General features: G+C 42.1%; 1 protein-coding gene across 2 annotated transcripts in view; it reads left to right on the top strand.

The window, feature by feature from the left end:
* FNDC3B (fibronectin type III domain containing 3B) overlaps positions 1-21,859 on the top strand; it is a 188,062-nt gene that overhangs the window by 37,097 nt on the left and 129,106 nt on the right. For both annotated transcript variants that reach the window (XM_050308081.1, XM_050308082.1), the window contains exons 2-3: positions 747-885; positions 8,630-8,705. In XM_050308081.1, coding sequence (XP_050164038.1) covers positions 775-885; positions 8,630-8,705 — 187 coding nt within the window. In that variant the 5' untranslated portion in view covers positions 747-774. The remainder of the gene's footprint in view (positions 1-746; positions 886-8,629; positions 8,706-21,859) is intronic.

Below are 21,859 nucleotides of genomic sequence, written 5' to 3'. Positions count from 1 at the left end.
TGCTGAATTAAGACTTGTTTTTACAAAGCAGCTTCTTGTGGTTTTGGTGATGCTCACGTATCACATCAGTTAGCTGTGAAGGGGGAGGGTGTGCTGGAAGCGGTGTGTGATTTTTCACAAATCCTTGAGTGAGATCGTCGTTTTCTGTTGTTCTCTGTCTAGCACGGGGTGCTCAGAGCATGGGAATGGTGCTGTCCCTCCTGCTCCTGCAGAAACCTTAAGCCTTTTGGATCATGATTAAATGCAAGTCAGGCGTCTGCTCTTTGTGCTGTAGTGGCAGTTCATGCTCTTTACAGGGCCCTAGAAAGAAAACGAAGGTGTTTGGCTTTGAAGTGTGGCTGTTGAGTGAAACTGCTCTAACATCTTAACCATGTGAGCGATGTAGTTTTCTGAGAGCTGTGGTAGCAAGCAGGATGCTGGCTTTTAGGAGAACAGCAAAGCTCTCTGAGTGTCACAGACATTGCCTGTTTCAGTGGTGAGGGGCTGAGGATGATGATTGTGGGAAAGAGTGGAAATCTGACCAGTTGGTTTTCGGCAGTCTTGCGTGGAAGTTTGACCCTCTGTGCTTTTGACCTACCGTTTCAAACCTCTGTTCGGAGCCGTGAGTTCCCGTGTGCCATCCTGACGCAAAACCGGGGGTCCTGCTTAAGTTGCTTGATGGCAAAAGGACCTCCTAAAGCACAAGTGGGTTTCTTTCAGGGTCTTTAACTGCTATTTTTTTGTTGTTTTTTTTTTTTGTCTTGCAGGAAGTCCGTTGAGGAAAATTCTCCATGAATGTACGTCACAATGATGATGACCGACCAAATCCCGCTGGAGCTGCCGCCGTTGCTGAACGGGGAGGTAGCCATGATGCCTCACATCGTGAATGGAGATGCATCACAGCAGGTCAGTGAGCTTGGCAGAAACCCCCTGCTTTACATGAGCCATTTGTGGGCCAACGAGGGATTTTGTAAAACTGGGAAGATGGCTTTCCTTAGCGCTTAGGGGAGGGCACCATATTTCCTGGGATGTAGAACTCGACCATTGCACTGAAAAGACATTTAAAAACAATGCTTGAAGTGGACCATTAAATTGAATGTGTTTATTTGCATGTGTGTTCGTTGAAGGAAAAATAATGGGATTGAAATAATGGCTGTAAGTGGCGCATATTTGCGGGCTTTGTGGAAAGTTAGCCTTATGATTTTACTTGTGCTAACACTTGTCCAGACATCTCACAGTATCTGTGATGAGATTTTAAGATCCTAAAAATGCTGAGATTGGAAAAAAGGGAAGCAGGAAAGAAATGGCGAATAACAGTAATGTCTGCTATTCTTGGCTTACCTGAATATGCTGATCCCAGCAGGTCTGTGTACTGCCCTGTGCTTCATTATAAGAAGCAGACCTGAATTTTGAGTGGGTTTTTGAAGGAAGGCAAGTTTACAGTTGCTTTAATTTTTTTTCCTGGGAGATATTCTCTAAGAAGCTCCATCAGAAGTTGGTAGAATGATCATAGGACCATAATGATGCCCTCATGCTGGGTTACAGCCTGGAGGCTCAAGCTGATAGGTGGTAGGTTTGCAAACATGTCGTTGGAGTTAAGGTTTCTCTTTGTAGAACATCTCTCCTAGCAGTTTTTCTGTGTTGCTCAATTTGGTTCCCTCCTGATGTGAGACATTTCAGCAAAGCATTTTGGTAAAGGTAGAAGCAAGCTGTCCTCATCAGATCAATATAAAATGTCATTCTCTTCTCATTCTCCTTCCAAGCTGCATTTTGAGCTAGAGCAGCCTCAAGAGGAAGAATAATTTACACTTTCCTTGTAAGCTTCGAAGGCTGTTTGCTTCTCTGGATTCTTATTATGATTAGGTTTTCATTACTGTGATGATTTTTTTTTAAAAGTAATTTCAGCACAGTGTGCTTTGACTTGAAAAAATAGAAAAGAAAGGTTTTAATGGTTGTATTTACCAAGTCTAATATTAATATGCTTAAGTGAAGGGACAGTCTTATTGATACTGGATAAGATAATTGTGCTTTAAATATACCCTTTCCTCCTTGCTGGAAACCATTTATCAGGTCAGACTGTCCTGTAGGTCCTCCTGTATTACAGAAAGAATAAGTGAAGTGTTCTGAGCCCTCCTCTGAGATGGGGCTCTAAGCCCAGTCTTTCAGTTTCCCCATCCTTGATGATTCAGCAGCCTGGTTTGGCAGATGCCTCTGTTGCCTTTAAAGTAGTTTCTCAGCTAATGTTCTGCAGCAAAAAGAACTGCTGGTGCACTGGAAGCACATTGCTGCCTGCTTTTGCTGTGCTGTGCGAACGTGACTCAGCAGAACAGTTCTGGGCCAGGTACCTCTTCTGCTTAAATGTTTGCTGGATGATGCTTTTAGACCTCATCACCTCATCTCTTTAAGTGCTTGTAGCTGGAATACCAGTTTTCCAGTGAGACTTTTTTGGCCTCTAGTCTGGATGTGCCCTCCTCTGTTTCAAAGCTTAACTACCTTCTGTGCTTTATCATTTTCATCCTATTCTTGAAGCTTTAGTTGATGTCTTTTTGCTTTTTAAAAGTACAGTTCTAAAATGGAATTAAATTGGAATAAATGCTTTGATCTAGCAAATGGAACTATGTTAAATGTTCTTAACATGATTTATTATGGAGTAGAAGTGACTGTTAAGTGTTTGAAAGAGATTTATCTTAGTTACTTGCAAGGTGGGAACAGCCTTCAGGATAGACTCACATAGGAATGACTTCCTTAGAGAGATGGTTTGTATTACTCCATAAAGAGGTGCTAGTTTTAGGAGGACATGTGCTTTTACAGGGTGTAATTACAGTCTCTGTTAGAAGCTGGTGGTGAGAAAGCACCACAGCTGAGCTGATGGGAGATGAGGCGTGTGGAGTTTTTCCAGGCTGCAGTGTGGCCAGCAGGGAGATCAGTGCCTCATGCCTTGGAGCTGACAGAATGGAGGGTCTGATGGGATCCTCTGGGTGCACTTGCTGTTGCTCACCCTTATGTGTTACTGGATTTGTGGAGCCTCAGCCGTGCCAGCACGATAGAGCTGTGCTGTGAGCCGTGCCTGGAAATGCTGAGCTCCAGAGAAAAGCCCTTTCTCAAAAGACCCATTCTTAAATATGTAGAAGAAAGACTGGAGCTGGTGAAACACCTTGGCTTTGCCAGCAGCCAGCTGGAGAGGGATGCAAAAGGCAGTTCTGCCAGTGAACAGTCCTGCAGTGTAAGGCAGTTGCATGGGAATGTTCACTTGCTTTATCTTCCTGAGGGTAAGTGCTGCAGAGCTGTACAGGGCAGGGCGAGGAATGTCTCTGCCTGCTTGACAGTAATCCCTCCTCCCTAGACTACCCAAAATGGCATTTTTACCTCTGACTTTTTTTTTTTTTTTACAGTTTCCCACACTTTGTTTCCACTACTGCTGACTGTATTTAATGCTTTCATGTCCCTTTCAGAGCTGCTGCTTACTCTGTTTCTGCTTTTAATCCACTTGTAACTCCTTTGGGGATTCAAGGAGCGATAATTAACCTTTTGGTCCAAGAATTTCATTGCTTTCCTGTAGGTACTCCACTGCAAGCTCTAAAAAAGGTTGTAGTTAAAGTGGAAGGGCAGCTACCTTTGCTATAGCACATCTATACAGAATGTTGGACAATTTAGTATGAGAAGTTTTATTTCAGCTGGGTTTACTCACTGCGCCTGCAAAGGTGTAGCAGGTTTTCTGCTTGCCTGATCTTTTGTAAAGGTGTGTTTACCAACCCTGTGGTTTCACCATTTAGCTGGAACTCAGACACTGTAAATAGTGCTGGGTGTGCTTGTTCTTGTCTTTTTGGGTCACATGCTTTAAATGAGGGGGACAAGTTGGTCTGAATGAGGAACGAGATTTGGTACTTCCCTGTAGCACCACTCTGTGCACCTGTGCAAGTGTTTGAACTGTACCCCAGCATCTGAGCTGAGTGAATGAACTTCCTGCCAGAATGTAGAGTTACTTCTTCAGGGTTCCTTTAACTATATATTTCTTTTATTTATACCGCTTGCTTGGCATGTGTTTAACGTGTTAGGAGGTTCAGAATCTGTCACTTGTGGGCTTTGCTATCAAGAGCACTCAGGGTAAACTGACTGAATTCCTTCGTGCCTCTTTTCATGCCTCTGTTTTTTGTCCTATCAAAAAAAAAGGTTGAGCCCAGAACACTGTTACTAGTTTTTAATAAAAGACTGTATAAGTTTTCAAAAGTCACTGTCTTATTGTTTAAGATGTAGTGTGTTCCCTGACTTTTTTTTTTCTTACTGAAGAGAGGCTGAAAGTATTTATTCTACCTGGTCCTGTGTGGCTGAGGAGATCTGTGTTACTGAGAAGAGTATTGCTCCCAGAATTCTTTGGACCCTCCTATGGCATGGAGGACCTGGAAATTCACTGGGATCTGGGGCACAGTTTTTTTTGAAGTAGAATACAGAACAGATCCAAGCGACTGTTTCATTTTTTGCACTGCAGAAATGGTAAATACAGTAAACTCTAATCATTTTTAAAGTGTTTTTGAGGAACCTGTGGCTGGATCCCAGGCGGTGCTTGTGATGCCATGCTCCCCAGTTGTATGAAGCATGATACATCTAAACAGGGAAGGGAAAATCCACCACATGGAAAGTGCTTAAGGCAGGGTTTTAATAAGCCACAGCAGTGCAAGGGCTGTTTGACCACAGCAAGGAAAATGCTATGGTTATGGTCCTTCTCCTGAAGGGGAAATATTTTAAATGGGGACTGTATTGCATCACATGGAGGCAGGTGAATGTTGTCCTACTTGCTGGCTCACCTGTGCTCACAGGTGAGGGCCCACAGAGCAGCTGGGGAGGTGATGGCCTGACTTGAGAGTGAGTTTCCTTCTGTGTGCCTAAACCAGTAGGATACAGAAAAGTATATAATAGTTGGGTTGGAAGGGGCCTTAAAGCTCATCTCATTCCAACTCTCTGGCCATGGGCAGGGACACCTTCCAGTAGACCAGATTGCTCCAAGCTCTGTCCAGCCTGGCCTTGAACACTCCCAGGGATGAGGCATCCACAACTCCTTTGGGCAACCTGTTCCAGTGTCTCACTACCCTCAGACTGAAGAATTTCTTCCTAATATCTAATTTTAACCTGCTCTCTTTCTGTTTATATATTCCTGAACCTGAGCTTTAAGCCTGTGTCAGCTTTGTGGGCAGGTTTGTTAGTCTCTTTCCCAGCTCCCAGTAGGCATGAGAGACAGACAGTGGGATCGAGAGGGACACGAGTGACACGTGCTTGGCTTGTCATGAAAACTTAGTCTGGATGTACTGTGTGGGATTATAAATATTTATGGTAACTATGCAACTTGGTAACATTCATCACTCAACAAACATGACTTTCGATAAAATGTAATGACTTTCTTAGACGCAAAATAAAAGCAGGAAGTGCATTATGGAGATAACAAGCTTTCTCTGAGGATGCAGCAGGTAAGGCTGGGCTTCAGCACCAGGTGGATTAAACTGTTAAATTAAACATCCAAGTACTTTTTAGGGAAAAGAAAAAGCCTTTGGGGCTGTGCTGCTGACGCCCTGCTCGCAGCTGTCACAGGCTCCAGTTTTTGGATGGGAGGAGGCCAAAGACTGAAGCTGGGCTGGAGTGACCTCGGATGTCAGACCCCACCCTCGAGGTGCTGCCGACCAGCACTGTGGGCTCCAAGTGACTCTTCAGGCTCTCTCTCCTCTGTTGCCATCTCATAAATGTGCATACTCGGGATGATGAATATTGGAAGAGCCGCAGGGCAATTAAAGTTCATCTGGGTTTGTTTTCATTAAAATGAAGACGTTATCTTTACACTTTTATATTGCTTTCCTCAGATTTTTAATTAAAAGCTTTAGAGGCAAGGCGTTCTCGTGAAGATCCCTTGTGTGAAAGGGAAGAGAGAAGCTGCATTTCAGGCTGCAGAATATGGTTTTGCTGTTTATGAGGGCGTGGGGAAAAATAAATCTCAGAATTAGTTTTATATACTTAGTGTGTATAAACAAAAGAAGTTGCAGTGCGTCTGGACATTATTCGTCCCAGGAAACCGGGACAAATTGGGGGAGGTGGCTGGAAGATTGCCCATGTATAATGCTCAGCCTGTGCTGGTTTAATGGTTTGGCTTCAGCTGTGTATGGCTGGTGCCCTGCAGTCTCTTGGGGTTACGTGCAGCATGGGGTGAGTGCAGAGGTGATGGCATGGATTATGGGGAAAACCCCAGTACCCCAGCTTTGGGAAAGGAGAGGCTGGGGCTGGGTTGCAGCCTGATGGAAGGGTCTGCCTGCAGTGTAGGGCAAGTCTTGCCTGAGGAACCTGACCACTGTTCCTGGGTGTGAGTCCATTTCAGTTACACGTGCTCCTGTGCTCACTGTCCTTCTCTGTGTCCAGCCCTTGCTCCGGTGTTGACCCACATCAGTCACACGTTGGCTATTCCTGTTTGCTCTTGATATGGCTGCTTTCCCCCAGCAACAGCCTGTAAATGTTTTCTTCTGCTCCAAAGGTGGCTAATTTGAGCATCTGTCAATAAGGAGTTATTTCCATATCTATAACATTTTAATAGAAGCTACTATATATAAGTCCCAGGCTCTGCCCATGGGCTCGTGATGTGGGGGATGGAGCTATGTGGCTGCTGCCCTACAGGAAACTCATTTGTTGCTGGAACAAATTGTTTGTGTTAAAAAGTGTGTGATTAGGCGAGGATAATGCTACTTCATTTTGACTATCATAAGCAACAGCTGTTATTGGGTATGTCATCTTTTTTTAATGTGGAAATACAAGGAGTTATTTTTAAAGGACAGTTGCAGGCATGGTAATGTGGACACTTGGGCTGGTGATGGAATTTGGACAGGAATTTGTAAATCAATCCCTTCTGATAACTCTGGGGTAGGGTTATGCAGTTGGAGGAGTCCCTTTCTCACTGTCAGTCTTGTATCTGCTGTTAAACTCAGCTCTCTGCTTTAGGAAAAAGATGGAGCTTTTCATGCAGAGGCCTCAGTCTGGTTAGGGTCTGTATTTTGAGGAGTTGGACCAAGCTCTTCTAAAGGTGTGAAAGTGTGCAGGGTCTTCTGATTTATGTTAATCAAATGTGTTAGTAAATAACCAGCTTTACAGCTGTTGGTTTAGACATATAATGCAAATAAGCTGATGGAATATTTTCATTATTCTTTGCTTCTTTGTGTTCTGGTTTCTGGCTTGTTGGTTGTTTTGAGGTTTTTTTAAACTGGATGACATTGCTTTGCTCTGTGCTTCTTTTGACCTGATGCCCATGTCCTGTTGTGGATAATTCATGCCTATTCATACTAAAAGAGCACTTAAATGCTGTCACTTAAATGTTGATTGTTTGGAGATTAGGGATGGAATGGCTTTGTGCCTCTTATCTTTTCTGAACCATTTATTATGCTCTGTATGCTGGATCAGATCCACCCTGATCAGTGCTCCCTGAGAAGTGATAGTTGCAGACAACATAATGGCTTTCATATGTCATTTCTCTGATTTCCAGCTTGTGCTTTAAAATTGTTGCTGGAATAATGGGTTTCTGTAGGATTACTGTAATTGAAGAGGTCATTTAAGTAATAATTATCTGGCTTAAGGAATTCAGAAACACAGTGTGAATTCAAAATTCTGTCTTTCCAGATAGAATTAATAAATTCTGCATGCAGATATCCCAGAATATAAAGACCAGACCTAAATTTGGAGAGGAAGGTTTCACCAACACAAAAAAAAAAAATTAGGTTAATCTTGGTATAAACTGAAAACTTAATTTATATCTTGATTTAACTTCTGACAATGCACAGTTAGCAGAAGTGTGTTTAAAGTATTTTAGTGAAAGTTTCACAAACAGCAAGATGAGATAAATGGTCACTAGTTCTCAGTGAAACTGTCCATTCAAGAAAGCAAGCTGAATAAGAAGTTTTAAACCCATCATTTCAGACACTGGAAAATGAATAAAGATGTGTATAACATACCCAGAACTGGGACACATCGTGGTGGTTCCTGGTGTTTGTAGCAATCCCATTACCTGCAGAGTTCAGCGATGGGAGATGGGGATGATTTTTTTATTATTTAAAAAAATATTATATTTGTTAACACATAAATAGTTTATTGGTTCCCCATGCAGCTGTTGAACTGTGTGTGTGCCTATGGATTTGGCTTAACTGAAATCTGCTATGTGTAGGACTGAAGGATAAATCCTAAAAAATGTAACAGATAAACTTCCCTGACATGGCAAAAAACTTCTGTTCCCATGAACTTGAAATGCCAGCATGGGTTGGTGCTGCCTGGAGTTTGTTACCTGTGCTCTCTGCTCTCATGTGCCAGTGATCTGAAGATTTATGTCCTTAGCTGTCAGCGTTGGGCCAAGTTAAACACACTCTCAAGAGTTTGGTGTGGATCCCAAAGCCATAATTCCCACCTGTGCACAAGGAAGTTACATCTTTATTTCAGCTCTCAAAATGTGGGTGGGTAGGTGGACTTCAAATCTCCTCCTGCTCTTGGACCCTGCTGGTACCCAGAGCTGTAGTGTACCAGTCTGTTCAGTCCATGCCTCTTCCAGAGAAAGGATAATACGCTCGTGTTGGGGACAATTAATTTTTGAGATCACAGTGAAACAAATGTGGTGGTTTTTTTTTTCTTCTTTCCGCAGGTCTTTTTCGTTCAAGTTAATCCAGGTGAAACCTTTACAATAAGGGCTGAGGATGGAACCCTCCAGTGCATCCAAGGTAAGAGGATACACGAACACGTGGATGAGCATTGCTTGCATTATGGAACACCTGTTCTGTCGTCTCCCCAGAAATGGGATATGCAGGTCTGAAAATACACCGAAGCACTTTTGCAGACGTGGCTGCTCGATGTATTCTAGGACTTTAATATCTCAGAATGAGTCATGACTTTCTTGGAAGTCTAGGAGATTTCTCTGTCTTTGGTTATTTGTCAGTCTCATCTTGCAGTTCCTTTGTATCTTTTCTGTGCCCCCTCCCACTAAGAACGTGGAGGAGTGGGTGGTTGTTGCTTGAAGTTCCATCCCCATGGAAATGAGGAATTAATAGTTGTTTGAGATAGACGTTACAGAAGCTTCCCTGAACACCATCCAGGATTATTTGGTCTTGATGAGCAATACTAACAGCAATTTAAAGCTGCTTGTTGAGATTTATAGCCAACATGCTGTGTGGTAAGAAATTGGTCCATGTGGCAATTAACAGAGGAATAAAGTTGGCTACTCCTTTTATTTGAAATGAATGCTTTATTCTGGGTTAGTACATTAAAGATTTCCATTACAAATATAATTATGACACCATTTATTTATAATTTTGCTTTTGCTCAAAGTGGTGTTCAGACAGTGTGTTTAAATGAATGCAACTTGAAACCTCCTGGTTCTGTATTCCCAGTAATTTAATGTGTTTGTGCCAGTGGGGCTTGTTTGGTACTCATCAGCAGTCTTTCATAAAATTGATTTAGAATTGGTAACATAAAATTGTCTCCTTTTTTTTTTTTGCTAGAGCTGCAGTATTGACCACCAAAGTACACATGTTGATTTGTACACACCCTTTAAGTTCAGTCTGAAAATTCCTGATATTCCTTACCTGCTAAAGCTTCAAATCCTGCTTTATTGTAAGATATGTTTATTACTGAAATAAGAACATGCTCCAAACACAGAAGAGCACCTGACTGTATTCCTGTTGTATGTTGTGTTTTTTTTTTTTTTTATTTTGGTAAAGCTGTTTTCACAGTGCAATTTGGAACTGAAATAGTGGTAATAGTGATCTATTGCAGAAGAAGCTGTAATCAGCCAGCAAACAGACTAAGATTGGGATTTGTGACAGTTCTATTTTTCCTGTGCTCATTATAAAAAGCTTGTTTTGTGTGCAGTGTTTTTGGAAATTACACACCCTCCTTGCTCCACAAAATGTAATGTCTTTTTTTTTTTTCCCCCCCATGACAGTATCTTGTGTGTTTAAAGGTTAATGTATTCCCTATATGTAGGGCAGCACTCGGACAATGATGCATTTTCCATTGCTCCCCCAGTGCACTATGATTAGCAAGATACAGAATAATTTTAGCACTGTGTTAAAGGCATCATGAAAGTCTCTCTTTTTGGGCAGTGCCTGTGAGGTGGTGGCTCCCTGTGGAATGGGTGATACTCGCTTTTTCCTTACTGCCACGTGTTGTGTTATGACATCAGATGTGCTTGTAAATGTTCACAGTATGAAGGGCTGCTTTATTATAAATTGGGTGATTCTCCTGAGTTCAGGGAGTGAACACTGTTAATAAAAACTTGAGATGTTGTGGCATGGTTACACTAAATTCTTCAGGATATACGAAAGCTGCTCTTCCCTTTGGCATGTGACTGTTCTGCAGGGACAGCTAATTTTGCTTATGTAAAGTAATTCTTTTAGCATTATTTTACATATGACTTCTTGAAAAGCATGAAACCTTCAGCTTGTGCCCGTTTAGCCTGTTCTAGAAGTCCTCTGAGCTGCTCCTTGGTGTCCAGGACCCTGTTTGGCTCCACAGCTGTGGTGTATATGGGGGTGGGTGGTGATGCTATGCTTTAGAGGACTGAGGCAAAAACAAGAGGAAAAAAAGAAGGCTTAGTGTCTTCTCAAAGTTGAAAGAAAGGTACTTGCTTTAGGAAAACTTCCGTGGAATATCCTCTGTTTTAAACACCCTGAAGTGTAATTAGCCACTAATTGAGTAATCACTGTTTTAAACCAGAAAGAAAAGATGCATGTCTGAATGTCTCTCTTTTGGTGAAGCAGTCCTTAATACGAAAACTTCTTCCAGTTCCTCAGGATTGCACCAGTAACATAATCAGTGGAAACTTCAAAAATAAAAATACCCCTGACTGAGAAACTGCCCCCTAAATACTATAAAACTGGAATAAGTGTGTACTGGTAATTGAAGGTGCAATGTGTTACAGAAAGTGCTCTCTCCATTCCTGTTTTCTGTTTGCTTGTAGCTGGAGGTGACTTGTTTAAGATGCTGATTTATGAGCCCCATAGATCACTGTGTGGGGCTGGATTAAGCAGCTCTTGGAAACGACAGTGGCTCGGAGAAGTTCAGGTGGTCAGTGGGCATGGAGGGGGTCTGTGGTTTCCTTGAGAGGGCAGCTCCAAAGAGGAAATAAGTAAAAAAAAAAAAAAACCTACAATAAATCTGCTCTTTTAAAAAAATCAAGCCCTTGACTGCACAGTCCCCAGGTCAGGTTATTTAGGGAAGTGTCTGAGCAGTTCCAGGTGCTCTCACCAGGACTTGTGTTGTCAGCTGACTTCCTCAGGGTTTGCCTTCTCCGTCCCATGTCATGAAGAGATGCTGTGGTATGTGACTTTTGTAGCCTTTGTAAAAACAGCCAGATAAAGGAATAAAGAAGGGGAATGTTGGGGATTAATTGAGATTAATTTTTTAATAGTTGCTGGAAGCTGAATCAAGTAGAAGCCCGGGACCTGGCACTGCCTGTGAGGGCAGGAGGCAGGTGCTGCTGGGCTGTTAAACACCTGAGTGCTTGCTGAATATTGGGGCTGGCCACCTGGGCTGTGTTGTGAGGCAGAAACATAAAGCACATCCTCTATTTGTGTGCGATTACACGACCAGTCTTTGTTCCTTTTAAGCTGTGTGTGTTAATGGCAAAGTATTAGTGTACTTCCTCTGAGACTCCCAGGATCCCTGGGGAGCAGGGGAGGGAAGCCCAGTGCTGCCAACCACCCAGACTGAGCACCGGGCTCTGACTGCAGAGCTCTGCCTCTGTGGGTGGTTCAGGGGAGGCTGATTTAGGATCTTAGTTCAGTATCTTTGAGAGATGAAACGGCTGTATGTGCTGTATCATCAGTATTTTAAGAGCTGCTCTTTATATATAAAGTTTTGACAGATAATAAATACTTCATAAATGCGTCAATACTTTAAATACTTCATTTCCTTTTCACGTTTTTTCACTTAATTTTTCACAAACTCGGGTCCTGACTGTTGCTAGCTCTGCAAGAAAAGGACAAGGGCAAGGCATATCCTCACCCATTTCTTTGCTCAGCTATTAACTGTGGACCTTCTATTTCCTTTACATGAAAGATTGCTGCTAGCTAGTGCTTTGGGGTAAAACCACACTGAATGAAATATGGGGGAGGGTGAGAACATGGATCTGATCAGCTGCAGAATGGAACTGAAACAGCTCCTTGTATTTAAAGAAAAAAAGTATTCTGCTTTCTAAATTTCAGAATTAATCCCGTGTGAATATGACATGTTCAGGAAATTCTCCTTTCTCTGCTGACTGATTGAAGAGTGGTGTTTTTAGCCATTATCTTCAGATCTTTGGTAGGAACTTCTGCTGCTGCCTGAGAATTGTCATTCACACTTTAAAAATGGACAGTCTGTGCATAGTTTGGGGCAGTGAAGCTTTACTTAAGAATCTGTTCAGAGCTTTTTCATCCTGAAAGGCAATAATGCCAAGCTGTCATACACACTGTGCTATGAATAATATGGAGAGAATGATTATTATTCTGGTGCCACTTGACCTTGCTTGTCACCCACATGTTGGAAATACACACGTACAGAGTATGCAGACTGCGTGAAGCTTCTGTCCATTGATCACACAGAATTGCTCAATTATTGCTAAATGTCCTTTTTGTTGCCATCTATCTAAATGGTCCTCAAGCTGGGTCTCATTTTCTGCCACAAACCAACCAAACTGAGTTTTCTGCTCTGTAATTTTCTGTATATATGTAAAGCTGCAAAAAGCCTGTAACAAGGGTAGAAGAACAGGTAGCAGAAAAGCAGCTGACAGAGTAAAAATTGGAATTCCTGGTATATTCTGCCTAACCCATTATGCTGGAAATACTCCCTTGAAACTCACCTCTAGCCTTTTGTTCAGTATGATACCACAAGGTTTGGGATAGTGAAGCACAAAATTTGTGTGAAAAGAAAACGTATATGCTAATGGAAGAAATTGTGCTTTAGTTCTGGCCTTGAACAGGGGGAATTCACCCTTGCACAGGGTAAACAAGGCTGTGCATTAAACTAGCTTTTGTGATTTATTCAAGGACAAGGTACAGATGTGCAATGGCAAGGAGGGCTTGTAGCTATACTGAAGCATAAATATCTGGGTTGTAAACAAGGACCTAAACTGCCTTTGGGTGGTTACATTCTGAAATGAAAATGGGATAGAAACATAGGCAGTTTACTAATACTGGTATTTGTTTCAAGTGATGTTTTCAAGTGTTTTGCCATTGAGGCTGAACTTGAAGCCCTTGCTTGTTCTTATCTTAGAAAAGAAAGAATGCAAGCCCTAAATTTCAGGGCTGCTTTTTTTGTGGCTCTAAAACTGAGTAACTTGAGAGAAAGGCCAGAAGTATGCTAAAAATCTAGCAGTGGTTTCTCAAATGAAAGATTTCCTGGAATTATTATTCCCTTAATATGGTGTGTGGGTGTGGTTTGGTGTGGTAATGCAAAGGAATGGATAATATTAAAGATTGAACAGCTGTATATTTGTGAAGGAAGAGTGTGCATGTCAGTGAAATAAGGCTGTTGGTGTAGTCTAAGCAAAGCAAACAAAATGTGTTTTGGTTTTTTTTCCCCTTTTATGGTATGAGATTCGAAATGAGGAAGTGAGTCAGTTTCTTGCAGGGAAGGAAAGAGTTGAAAATAGATGGGACACGGTAGAAGCAATGAGTGATACCTGTGGTGTGTTACAAGGGCGCCAAGATGAGAGTGGTGACGGGCACACACAAAGGAAAAGGTTGGTCACAGATTCACTGAATGGTTTGACTTGGAAGGGACTTTAAATATCTCATTCCCACCCCCTGCTGTAGGCAGGGACATATTCCACTAGACCAGGTTGCTCCAAGCCCCCTCCAACCTGGCCTTGGACACTTTTGGGGATGGGGCAGCCACAGCTTCTCTGGGCAACCTGTGCTGGGGCCTCACCAGCCTCACGGGGAAGAATTTCTTCCTAAGATCCAGTGTAAACCTTTATTCTCTGTTTGAAACCATTACCCCTGCAATAACCATTATCCTGTTGCTAAATGCCAAAGTCCCTTTCCATGGCTCTTGGAATCCTTTCAGGCACTGGAAGGGGCTTTAAGGTATCCCCAGAGCCTTCTCTTGTCGGGCCAAATAGCCCCAAATCTCAGCCTGTCTCCATAGCCTAGGTGCTCCAGTCTTCTGATCATCCTCATGACCCTCCTGTGGACTCTGTCCTTCTTCCACATTCTTCTTATGCTGGGGGCCCCAGAGCTGGATGCAGTACTCCAGGTGAGGTTTCTTAAGAGCAGAATAGAGGGGGAGAATTGCCTGTCTTGATCTGCTGGTCCCTCAGGTCAGAGGTTGGGTGCGAAAGAAGCCGAAAGAAGTGGAACAAAAAAATACAGGCTCAGGTAACTGTGTTTGCAATGCTGCAGGTTTACCTGGTGCTCAGAGTGCCTGTTCCACTGCTCTGCAGGTGCAGAGGCAGGTGTTGGGTTCCTCATCAGTTGACCTGGCATGGTTTCAGTCTGAGATGAAGTAACAGTGGCACCTGAAGTTGTGTTGCTTTGGAGAAGTTTACAGAAGACTGGAAATACACTTTAATAAAGGGTGATGGGTGAAATCTGCACCTGGAAGGTTCTTTGGGCCCTTCAGGGCAGGCAGTACCTGTACACAGGTGAGAGCCATGGGCTTGGGGTCAGGCTAGTTCAGTACCTGCTTTTGTCCAGAGCATCTTCTCAATTATCAGAATTTGTCCCTTGGTTAAATAATTTTATGACTGTTTTCAAAATAATGCTTCAAAGCACTGCATTGATCAGAACACTAAATTCTGCAAAGCAGGAAGGAATAGAGTCCTTTTTCACTCGTGTGTTCTGTCTGGTGGTAGTTGGGAAATGCATGTGGTCAGGAGTGCTCCTGGGACATGGAAAGGGCTCTGGGGGACATACCAAGGTGCATGGGAGCAGGACAGGAAGGACTTGCTTTGGCTTTGTCAGGGAAGGGAGGGTGAGATGCAGGGTGAGCTCTGATTTTTGTTTCTGCTTGCTTCTCCCAAGTGTTTTGGCCCTTTCCACCTACGTGCTGGTGGGCAGGCTGGTTGCACGGCATGGAAAACTTTCTGTAGGAAATGTCGTTTCATTCAGACTGTTTTGGTCATTAGGGTTTGGAGCAAAACGGTCTGTGTGGCGGTGTTCTAAAACGCAGCTCTTGGTATTAAATAGCTTCTGTTTACACTTTGTTTATTGAGTTTTGGCTCAGTTTCTTTCTGTTTTACAGTAAGGGCCCTTTTCATCCTATTATGTTTTAAAACATAACTCTTACTCCTCATTTATGTCGTCTTACTTGACTTACAGTACTTGGTGTCTAGATTTAATGTTTGATGGAAAAGCCAGGCCTGCAATACCCATTGGTCTCCTTGGTGTATCAACACGTTTAAATAAGTTTTTGATTTATTAAAGTTCTTTCTATTAATGGACAAATGAGAAATTATCTGCACAAGCATCCTGCAGAACAAAGCTGTGGTCGAGAACTCTCTAATCTGGAAGAATCCCACGTCACTGTAATTCCTGTCTAACCAGCCTTTATTGTATTGGCCAAATTATTTGCTTTTCATAACAACAGTCAGTGTAATCCTTTAGAGGCACTGTCACCATCTTCTGACTTTGGCAGCTTTGATGTGTCCACAAGCTCAGCTCTGTAGCATGGGCACATCCCCAGAGCTGGGCTCAGTTGTGCCCTTCCTGTTGGGATGATATCCATGGTGCACTCTGTAGTCTTTCAAAGCTTTCTTGATAGATACTATTCTTTTATTTTCACGTTGTTGCCAATTGTTAACCAGAAAGTACTAGAATTTGCAGTGGAACCTTTAATCCTTTGTGTTACTTCTGGTGTTTTTGGTGACTACCTGTATAGCAGAGATGGGCCCTTCGGCCTTTCAGTGTTTGGTCACTTTGAAAACTGTGGTCCTGATGGTGCAGCATTTGTCCTTCCATATGCAATAAATAACTTCCAGGTTTTTATACCTTGGTGGAATTTGTGTCGAAATCTAAGAAGAGAGAGCAAAGGGCTTTTTCCAGAGTAGATTTTTCCCATGCTATGGTCAGTGAGATCATACCTCCATTCTCCACTCATCTCATGGACTTTGTTTTTAGCACACTACAATCAAGTGTAGGAAACCATGTAAGAAGCCAAGAGTAAACAATGGGATGCTTTGTTTACTGTGAGAATAATCTTAGCTTCTCCATTTTAAAGCTGATAATGCTAAGAATAATCGTGGAAATTTATTTTGCATGTGTGCTATTAAATCTCGAACCAGATGCACCTGCAGTAGTAGCTTTGCTCTGTGGAATATCTGCTCCCTTACAATTGGTAGCTGTTATTTATTACAGCTCCCCTGACACAAGACAAAAGAAAAAGGAAACTTGGCATGTAACTAAATTTTAATTTGACTTAATCTTTCCAAATCCCAAAGTTTGAATGTTTTACTGTACACACTGTGAGGAGAGGAGAGCGATCCTGCTGGAACTGGAAATGTTTTTGAAACACTGTGAATTTTGTGAGACCCTTGCTAATGGTCTGTGTCCACCTCTGCTGGAGGGATGGCCACAGTCTCTCCTGTCCCTGCAACCTGGTCCCTGGGGAAGCCACTGCCCTGGGATGGGACCTGGCAGCCAGTGCCATGTCCTGCTGATGTGGCCTCTGGACAGAGGAGCTTTGGCACAGAAGATGGGCAGGGGCTGAGTCACCAGCAGGGTGAGAAGTAAATTAAGACTTCAACCATTCCAGTTTGCACGTATATAAAAATGAAGCATCCTGCTTCCCAGCAGAACAGCACCTAAATGAGCAGAGAAGTAGTTCCTGAAATTTGTCCTTTGCTAAAAAGAAAATTTTTTTGTTTATTTTTTTGGATTGTCTAAGAATCTGCTGCTGGGAAATGCATTTATCTCTAGAATTAGGACAGCAGACTTGAAAGACTAGTGTTAGAACATATGGTCTGGGCTATAATTTCAGACTTTTTTTGGGTTTGTAAATATGCAGGACTTGTATTTGGGGTTTGCGTCTGTCCTTATTTTACTTTTGTGAGTGTGTATATATATATATATGTATACGTCTCACAGAATCAGTACATGTGGTACATTCAAACTAATTTGAAGGGCACTTGGAAAGGCTGTCTCATGCACCATACTATGAATTTTGAAAAGTCTCCCAGTATCTCTGGATCTCTCCCCAAAGCACAGGGGTGCTATGTGAGCGCATGGATATCTGCAGGAATGCTGGAGTTGTCAGTGTCAGCCCTGCTCAAAGACAAATAATCCACCAAGTGCAGACCCAGTGCATTCCAATTAATGGTGTCAGGATTTTGAAGTCCAAGATCCACATTCTTTTCCCACTCTGCTCAGGCTGCAGACCTTGCAAACCCATTAGTCAGTTCTTTTAGTCTTTTCACAGTGTATTAGTGCAGCTGTAGTGCTGAGTTAGTAAAACAATTGTAGTCATCTTTCTTAATCTGAAGCAATTCTGTTTGTTGAGCAGAAGAGTCATGAAATTATTCCATCATCTTTATTAAATTCTATTACATTCTATTCTATTAAATTCCATTACTCCTCCTCATAGGCAAATGTTTCGTTTCCTGTACTTTTTATTCTTTAACCTCAGTGAGGTTAATGTTGATGTAGGAGGTGTGGATTGGGAATGGGGATGAAGCACATTGTCACCTAGAATCATTGCATGGCTTTTACCATTATGTTTCTTATTTCTATTTTTGAAACAAATCTCAACTTGGATAAGTAATAATAACGAATTGAATTGAAGTGGTGAAGAATGTAAATGAGATTGTTGGTTTTGCTAAATTTTAAATTGTATTTATTCCCACCATAAAAACCCCAACACATAGTGGTTGTTGAAAGCTGTATCGAATCAGCTGTTGATTCTGCTGTTGTCAGATTTCTTGGGCTGGGTAGCTTTCACTGTCTGACAGTCTAACCCCTGCTATATTTAGTTACAGTTTGTGTGATCACATCCTTAACACTGTTGTTTGTTCCTTCTGCACCAGCATTTTCTTGTGGTCACTGGGATAGGGTGGGTTCTGTGCCTGTGACATCAGCAGGTCATTTTCTGTGTAATGGATTCATGTTTGTTAATATAGGTTTTAAGAATAGATGTTATTAGCAGGAACAAATTGCTGAGTCATTTTTGTGCTGTAAGCATCACTGGCTTCAAAACAAGAAGGAAAGGGACAAACCCCCATTCAACCACATTATCCAGTGTGAAATCACATAACTTTGGACAACCTCAAAGTCATAGGCTGCCATCCAGTTGTATCAGTAATAGTTGTTTGAACAGTAAATCTAGAATCTGATTTAATATTCCAGATTATTTAGTTCAAATATCATAGAAACAAATAAACCTACTCTGATTTACTTCTTTAAACGCAAGACCTAATTTTGATTTTTCATTTCTTTGTGGGTTAGCGAAAATCAAATACTACTTAAAAATCAAGCTACTCCTGGAGATGAGTGGGAGTTTTGTTGTTTTTTTTAATGTTAAACAAAAGACCAAGTTCTGTCATAATTTGTGCAATTTAGCTTTTTATTAATGTGCCCCATGTGTTATAATGTAAAACTGCAGGGTTCTGCACATGCTTTGTTTATAAACTGTGTTTGATTACTGCTTATGGCTTCTTGACTTTTTGATTATATTATTAATAATAGTTTCGGTGGTGTGTTTTGTGGTTGTTTTTTTTTTCTTGCTGCTGGGTGTTTGTTTTTTTTTTTTTGTAAGTTTATTCCTCTTGTTTCTATTGGGAGCAGGATGGGGGAACACTTAAGTGTAGATGGGTTGGCAGAAGCAGTGCCTCCCCCTCTGGGTTAGTGTTGATTCTCTGACAATACCCTCCATAAGAGGTTTTGTAAAATATTTAGTAGCACAGAACCATGATAACCCAGTGTGCCTGGGAAGGATTGCAAATTATTCATCAGCAAGGTATATTTTTGCTTCTCCTGGCAACTGAAGGGCTTGTGACCCTGCAGGTATAGAAGAAGGAAGCTGAGGAACCTGTGCAGAAAATCCAGTGTAAGGCTTTGTCAGCCAGATGTTCTCATTGTTATGTTATGGGAAGGCTTTGGTATTACCAGTGCTGGCCAAGCAAAAGTTTGCAATTTTTTTAGCTCAAAATATGTGTGTATGTTTTTTATCTGTACACCTCTCAAGCAAAGTTTTGTAAGTGACCCTGTGGCCTGTAACGATCTGTGTACTGTTTATCCAGTCTTCACCTTTTAAGCACGTTAAGTGAGCCTACACTGTGTTATTTGTAAAAATCCAGCCTAAAATTCCTAGAAACTCGTAGACTTTTGGTTATCACGCCTGCTGCTGCCGAGGGTCAGGCTCTTCAAATGCCATCTTGGCTTGGTCTCTCCAGATGACCTCGGCGTAACGTGATAAAAGGCTATTTTTGTCTCAGCAGACGATATTATCTCATCATAACATTTTTGAACATTTCTAGCTGGATTGTTCTGAATGTTGGAGCTGTGCCTGGAGAGGGGACTGAAACACAATGCCTGCCATTCTCAATTGTGTGAGCCAGAGCCTTTTGGTTTGATGGTGGGACTACGGGCGGGTAGGGTGGGAGTGAGACGTTAATTAGGTCCTTCCAGTCCAGATCCCAGCACCTGTTGCCTTGAGACTTAACATTAGCTCAAACATGTTTAATTTCTATGCCAAGCATTTGTGTATGAGAGATGTGTGTCTCTGTGTGTATATGTATATATTTATATAAAAATAGATATACAGAAATACCTACAAATATAAATATAAACATGGTGATTTGTTCACCTTCAGACAGTTACTCAGCTCTCCAAAGCTGTTCCAAGCATGACTCTCCTCTGGGTGGAAGTTTTTCTAGTCTTTGGTACCAGCATGGAAATGGCAAGCAAGTGCCACTGTGTGATTTGCCCGAAGGATTTTCACTGAGGCATCATTAAGGTTACTTAACAAGTTAGAAGTACTTTGCCTCCCTTGAGGGAGAATTCTGATATTTGGAGTGTTTATCAGTCATCTGCAAAACGGAATGAACATAATTGCTGGCTAATTGTTTGCAAGAACTGTGAAATACAATTATGAAGAGTTAAGCTAAAACCAATTGTGTTTATGAAATCTAGCATAAGAAATGCTATATTAATCCTGCCTCAATACCAGGAAACGCAATTAGTGTAATTAAGACTATCATATTGTAATTTGCTTGGCGACTAGAGGCCTTGGCAGCCTCTTTCCCCTGCCAGGGCGGCTGGAGCGGAGCAGGTTCCTGTCGGCGGCTCCTTCTGCTGCCGCTGCCAAGGGAGTTATAAAATGACTTGGTTTACCCCTGTTGGGGATGCAGGAGATGCAGCTGCTGTCGAGTGGAATAAGTGTTCAAACTCCTGGATTGCAGTGGCTGGGCCGTGGCCACAGTGTCCTTTTGCAGACTGCTGTAGGTGGTAACTGCAGCTGGATCCCCGTCTGCAAGGAAAGGGAAGCGGAAGGTTTGGACTCCTCACTGGGGTTCCTCGAGCTGGAATTTCACCAAAGTGCTCCCTGGGCTGTGGTTTGCCTGCTGTTGGCTGCCAGTCCCGCCCTGACAGCACACTCCAACCTCTGCCTCCATCCCGTGGGGGTTTGGGGGTCCTGACCCCTGTGGAAGAGGGGACAGTGCAGGAGGCATTGTCAGACACTGCCACATCTGCAAGAGGCTGCAACTGGGGCAGAGGAGTAGAGTAGATGAGAATTGCAGTTAGCCTCTCATTAACATTATACAGTATGTCATGAAAAGCAGATAAAGAAATAGCTTCGTGTGTGTATTTAAGTAAATTTAAGCAAGTTGAAGTTGGTCTTAGGAGTAGTAATTATAGATATCTCCATGCTGGTAGGGAATAACTCGAGCTGTTGTGGACCATCACTCTGAAATTAGCTTTTTGTTGAATATATATTACTGATGGATTTCTTATAGAATGTACCCAGGTCAGGAAAAAAAAAGTAACATAGTTGTTATTGTTGCAGTTTGTCTGTCACTGCTGTGAATGCATGCAATTACGGGATAATCAGCATAATGCCTACTTTGAGTTCTTCTTAATGGTTTAATTGCTTCTCTGAGTTAAATAAACACTTTATGCTTATTTTACAAATTTTTCTCTGGGGAGCTTGTCACATGGAAGTGTACGTGCATGTATTTATTTTTTACACATGAAGAATAATCAGTTATTTAATTAAGCTTCTCCTGAAGTTCTCTTTTGGGATATTCTGTGTTCTTAGGAGCTGCTCTGATAAGCTAATGTGTCAGAAGTGATTGGGTAAGAGAGATAACGAGTTTGTCAGTGGGAAAATGAATCTGCATGTTAATGTTTCGGGTCATCTGAGTACCCATCCTTTGTGGACAGAAGTGGCAGTATATACGTTTTTCTGTACTGTTTGAAATGTTTCAGTTCCAAAGGACTGTGATAGCTCTGGAGATGAGCTCTGACCTCTCTCTAGAAGGATGACCAAGGACTGTCCCCAGGTAATGGGCCATGAGTGCCAACTAGTTGGAGACTTGAGATGCAGATGTGAGGTCTACCCAGAGGTTTCTCTAGGCTGAATAAGAAACTGCACTTTTTTTGATAGGTTTTCTTCTATTTGTTTTCATTCTGTATATTTGTTTTTTTAAAGACATTTTCTGTGTTTCAGTGCATGTCACATGTATCACATGCCTGTTGGAACTGCCTGGAGCCTGCAGAAAATAATATATTCCTTCAACTATGTACAAGTCTTTCACTCACCCCCAGAATACTTGCAAGGGATATTCAGTATCTTCTGGTTTTTTATTACCTATGTTTCTAGGTTCTCTCTGCTTGGCCAGAGTGCAGGAGTTCACTTTGAGTATTATTGGAATTTGCTCCTTACAAAAGGCCTGAACAGTGTG

Source organism: Myiozetetes cayanensis, unplaced genomic scaffold (genome assembly GCF_022539395.1).
Source record: "Myiozetetes cayanensis isolate MyiCay16 unplaced genomic scaffold, myiCay2020 scf13, whole genome shotgun sequence".
Classification (NCBI taxonomy): domain Eukaryota; kingdom Metazoa; phylum Chordata; class Aves; order Passeriformes; family Tyrannidae; genus Myiozetetes; species Myiozetetes cayanensis.
The sequence above is the reverse complement of the archived record's forward strand: the minus strand, read 5'-3'. Positions and strand labels throughout refer to the sequence as shown.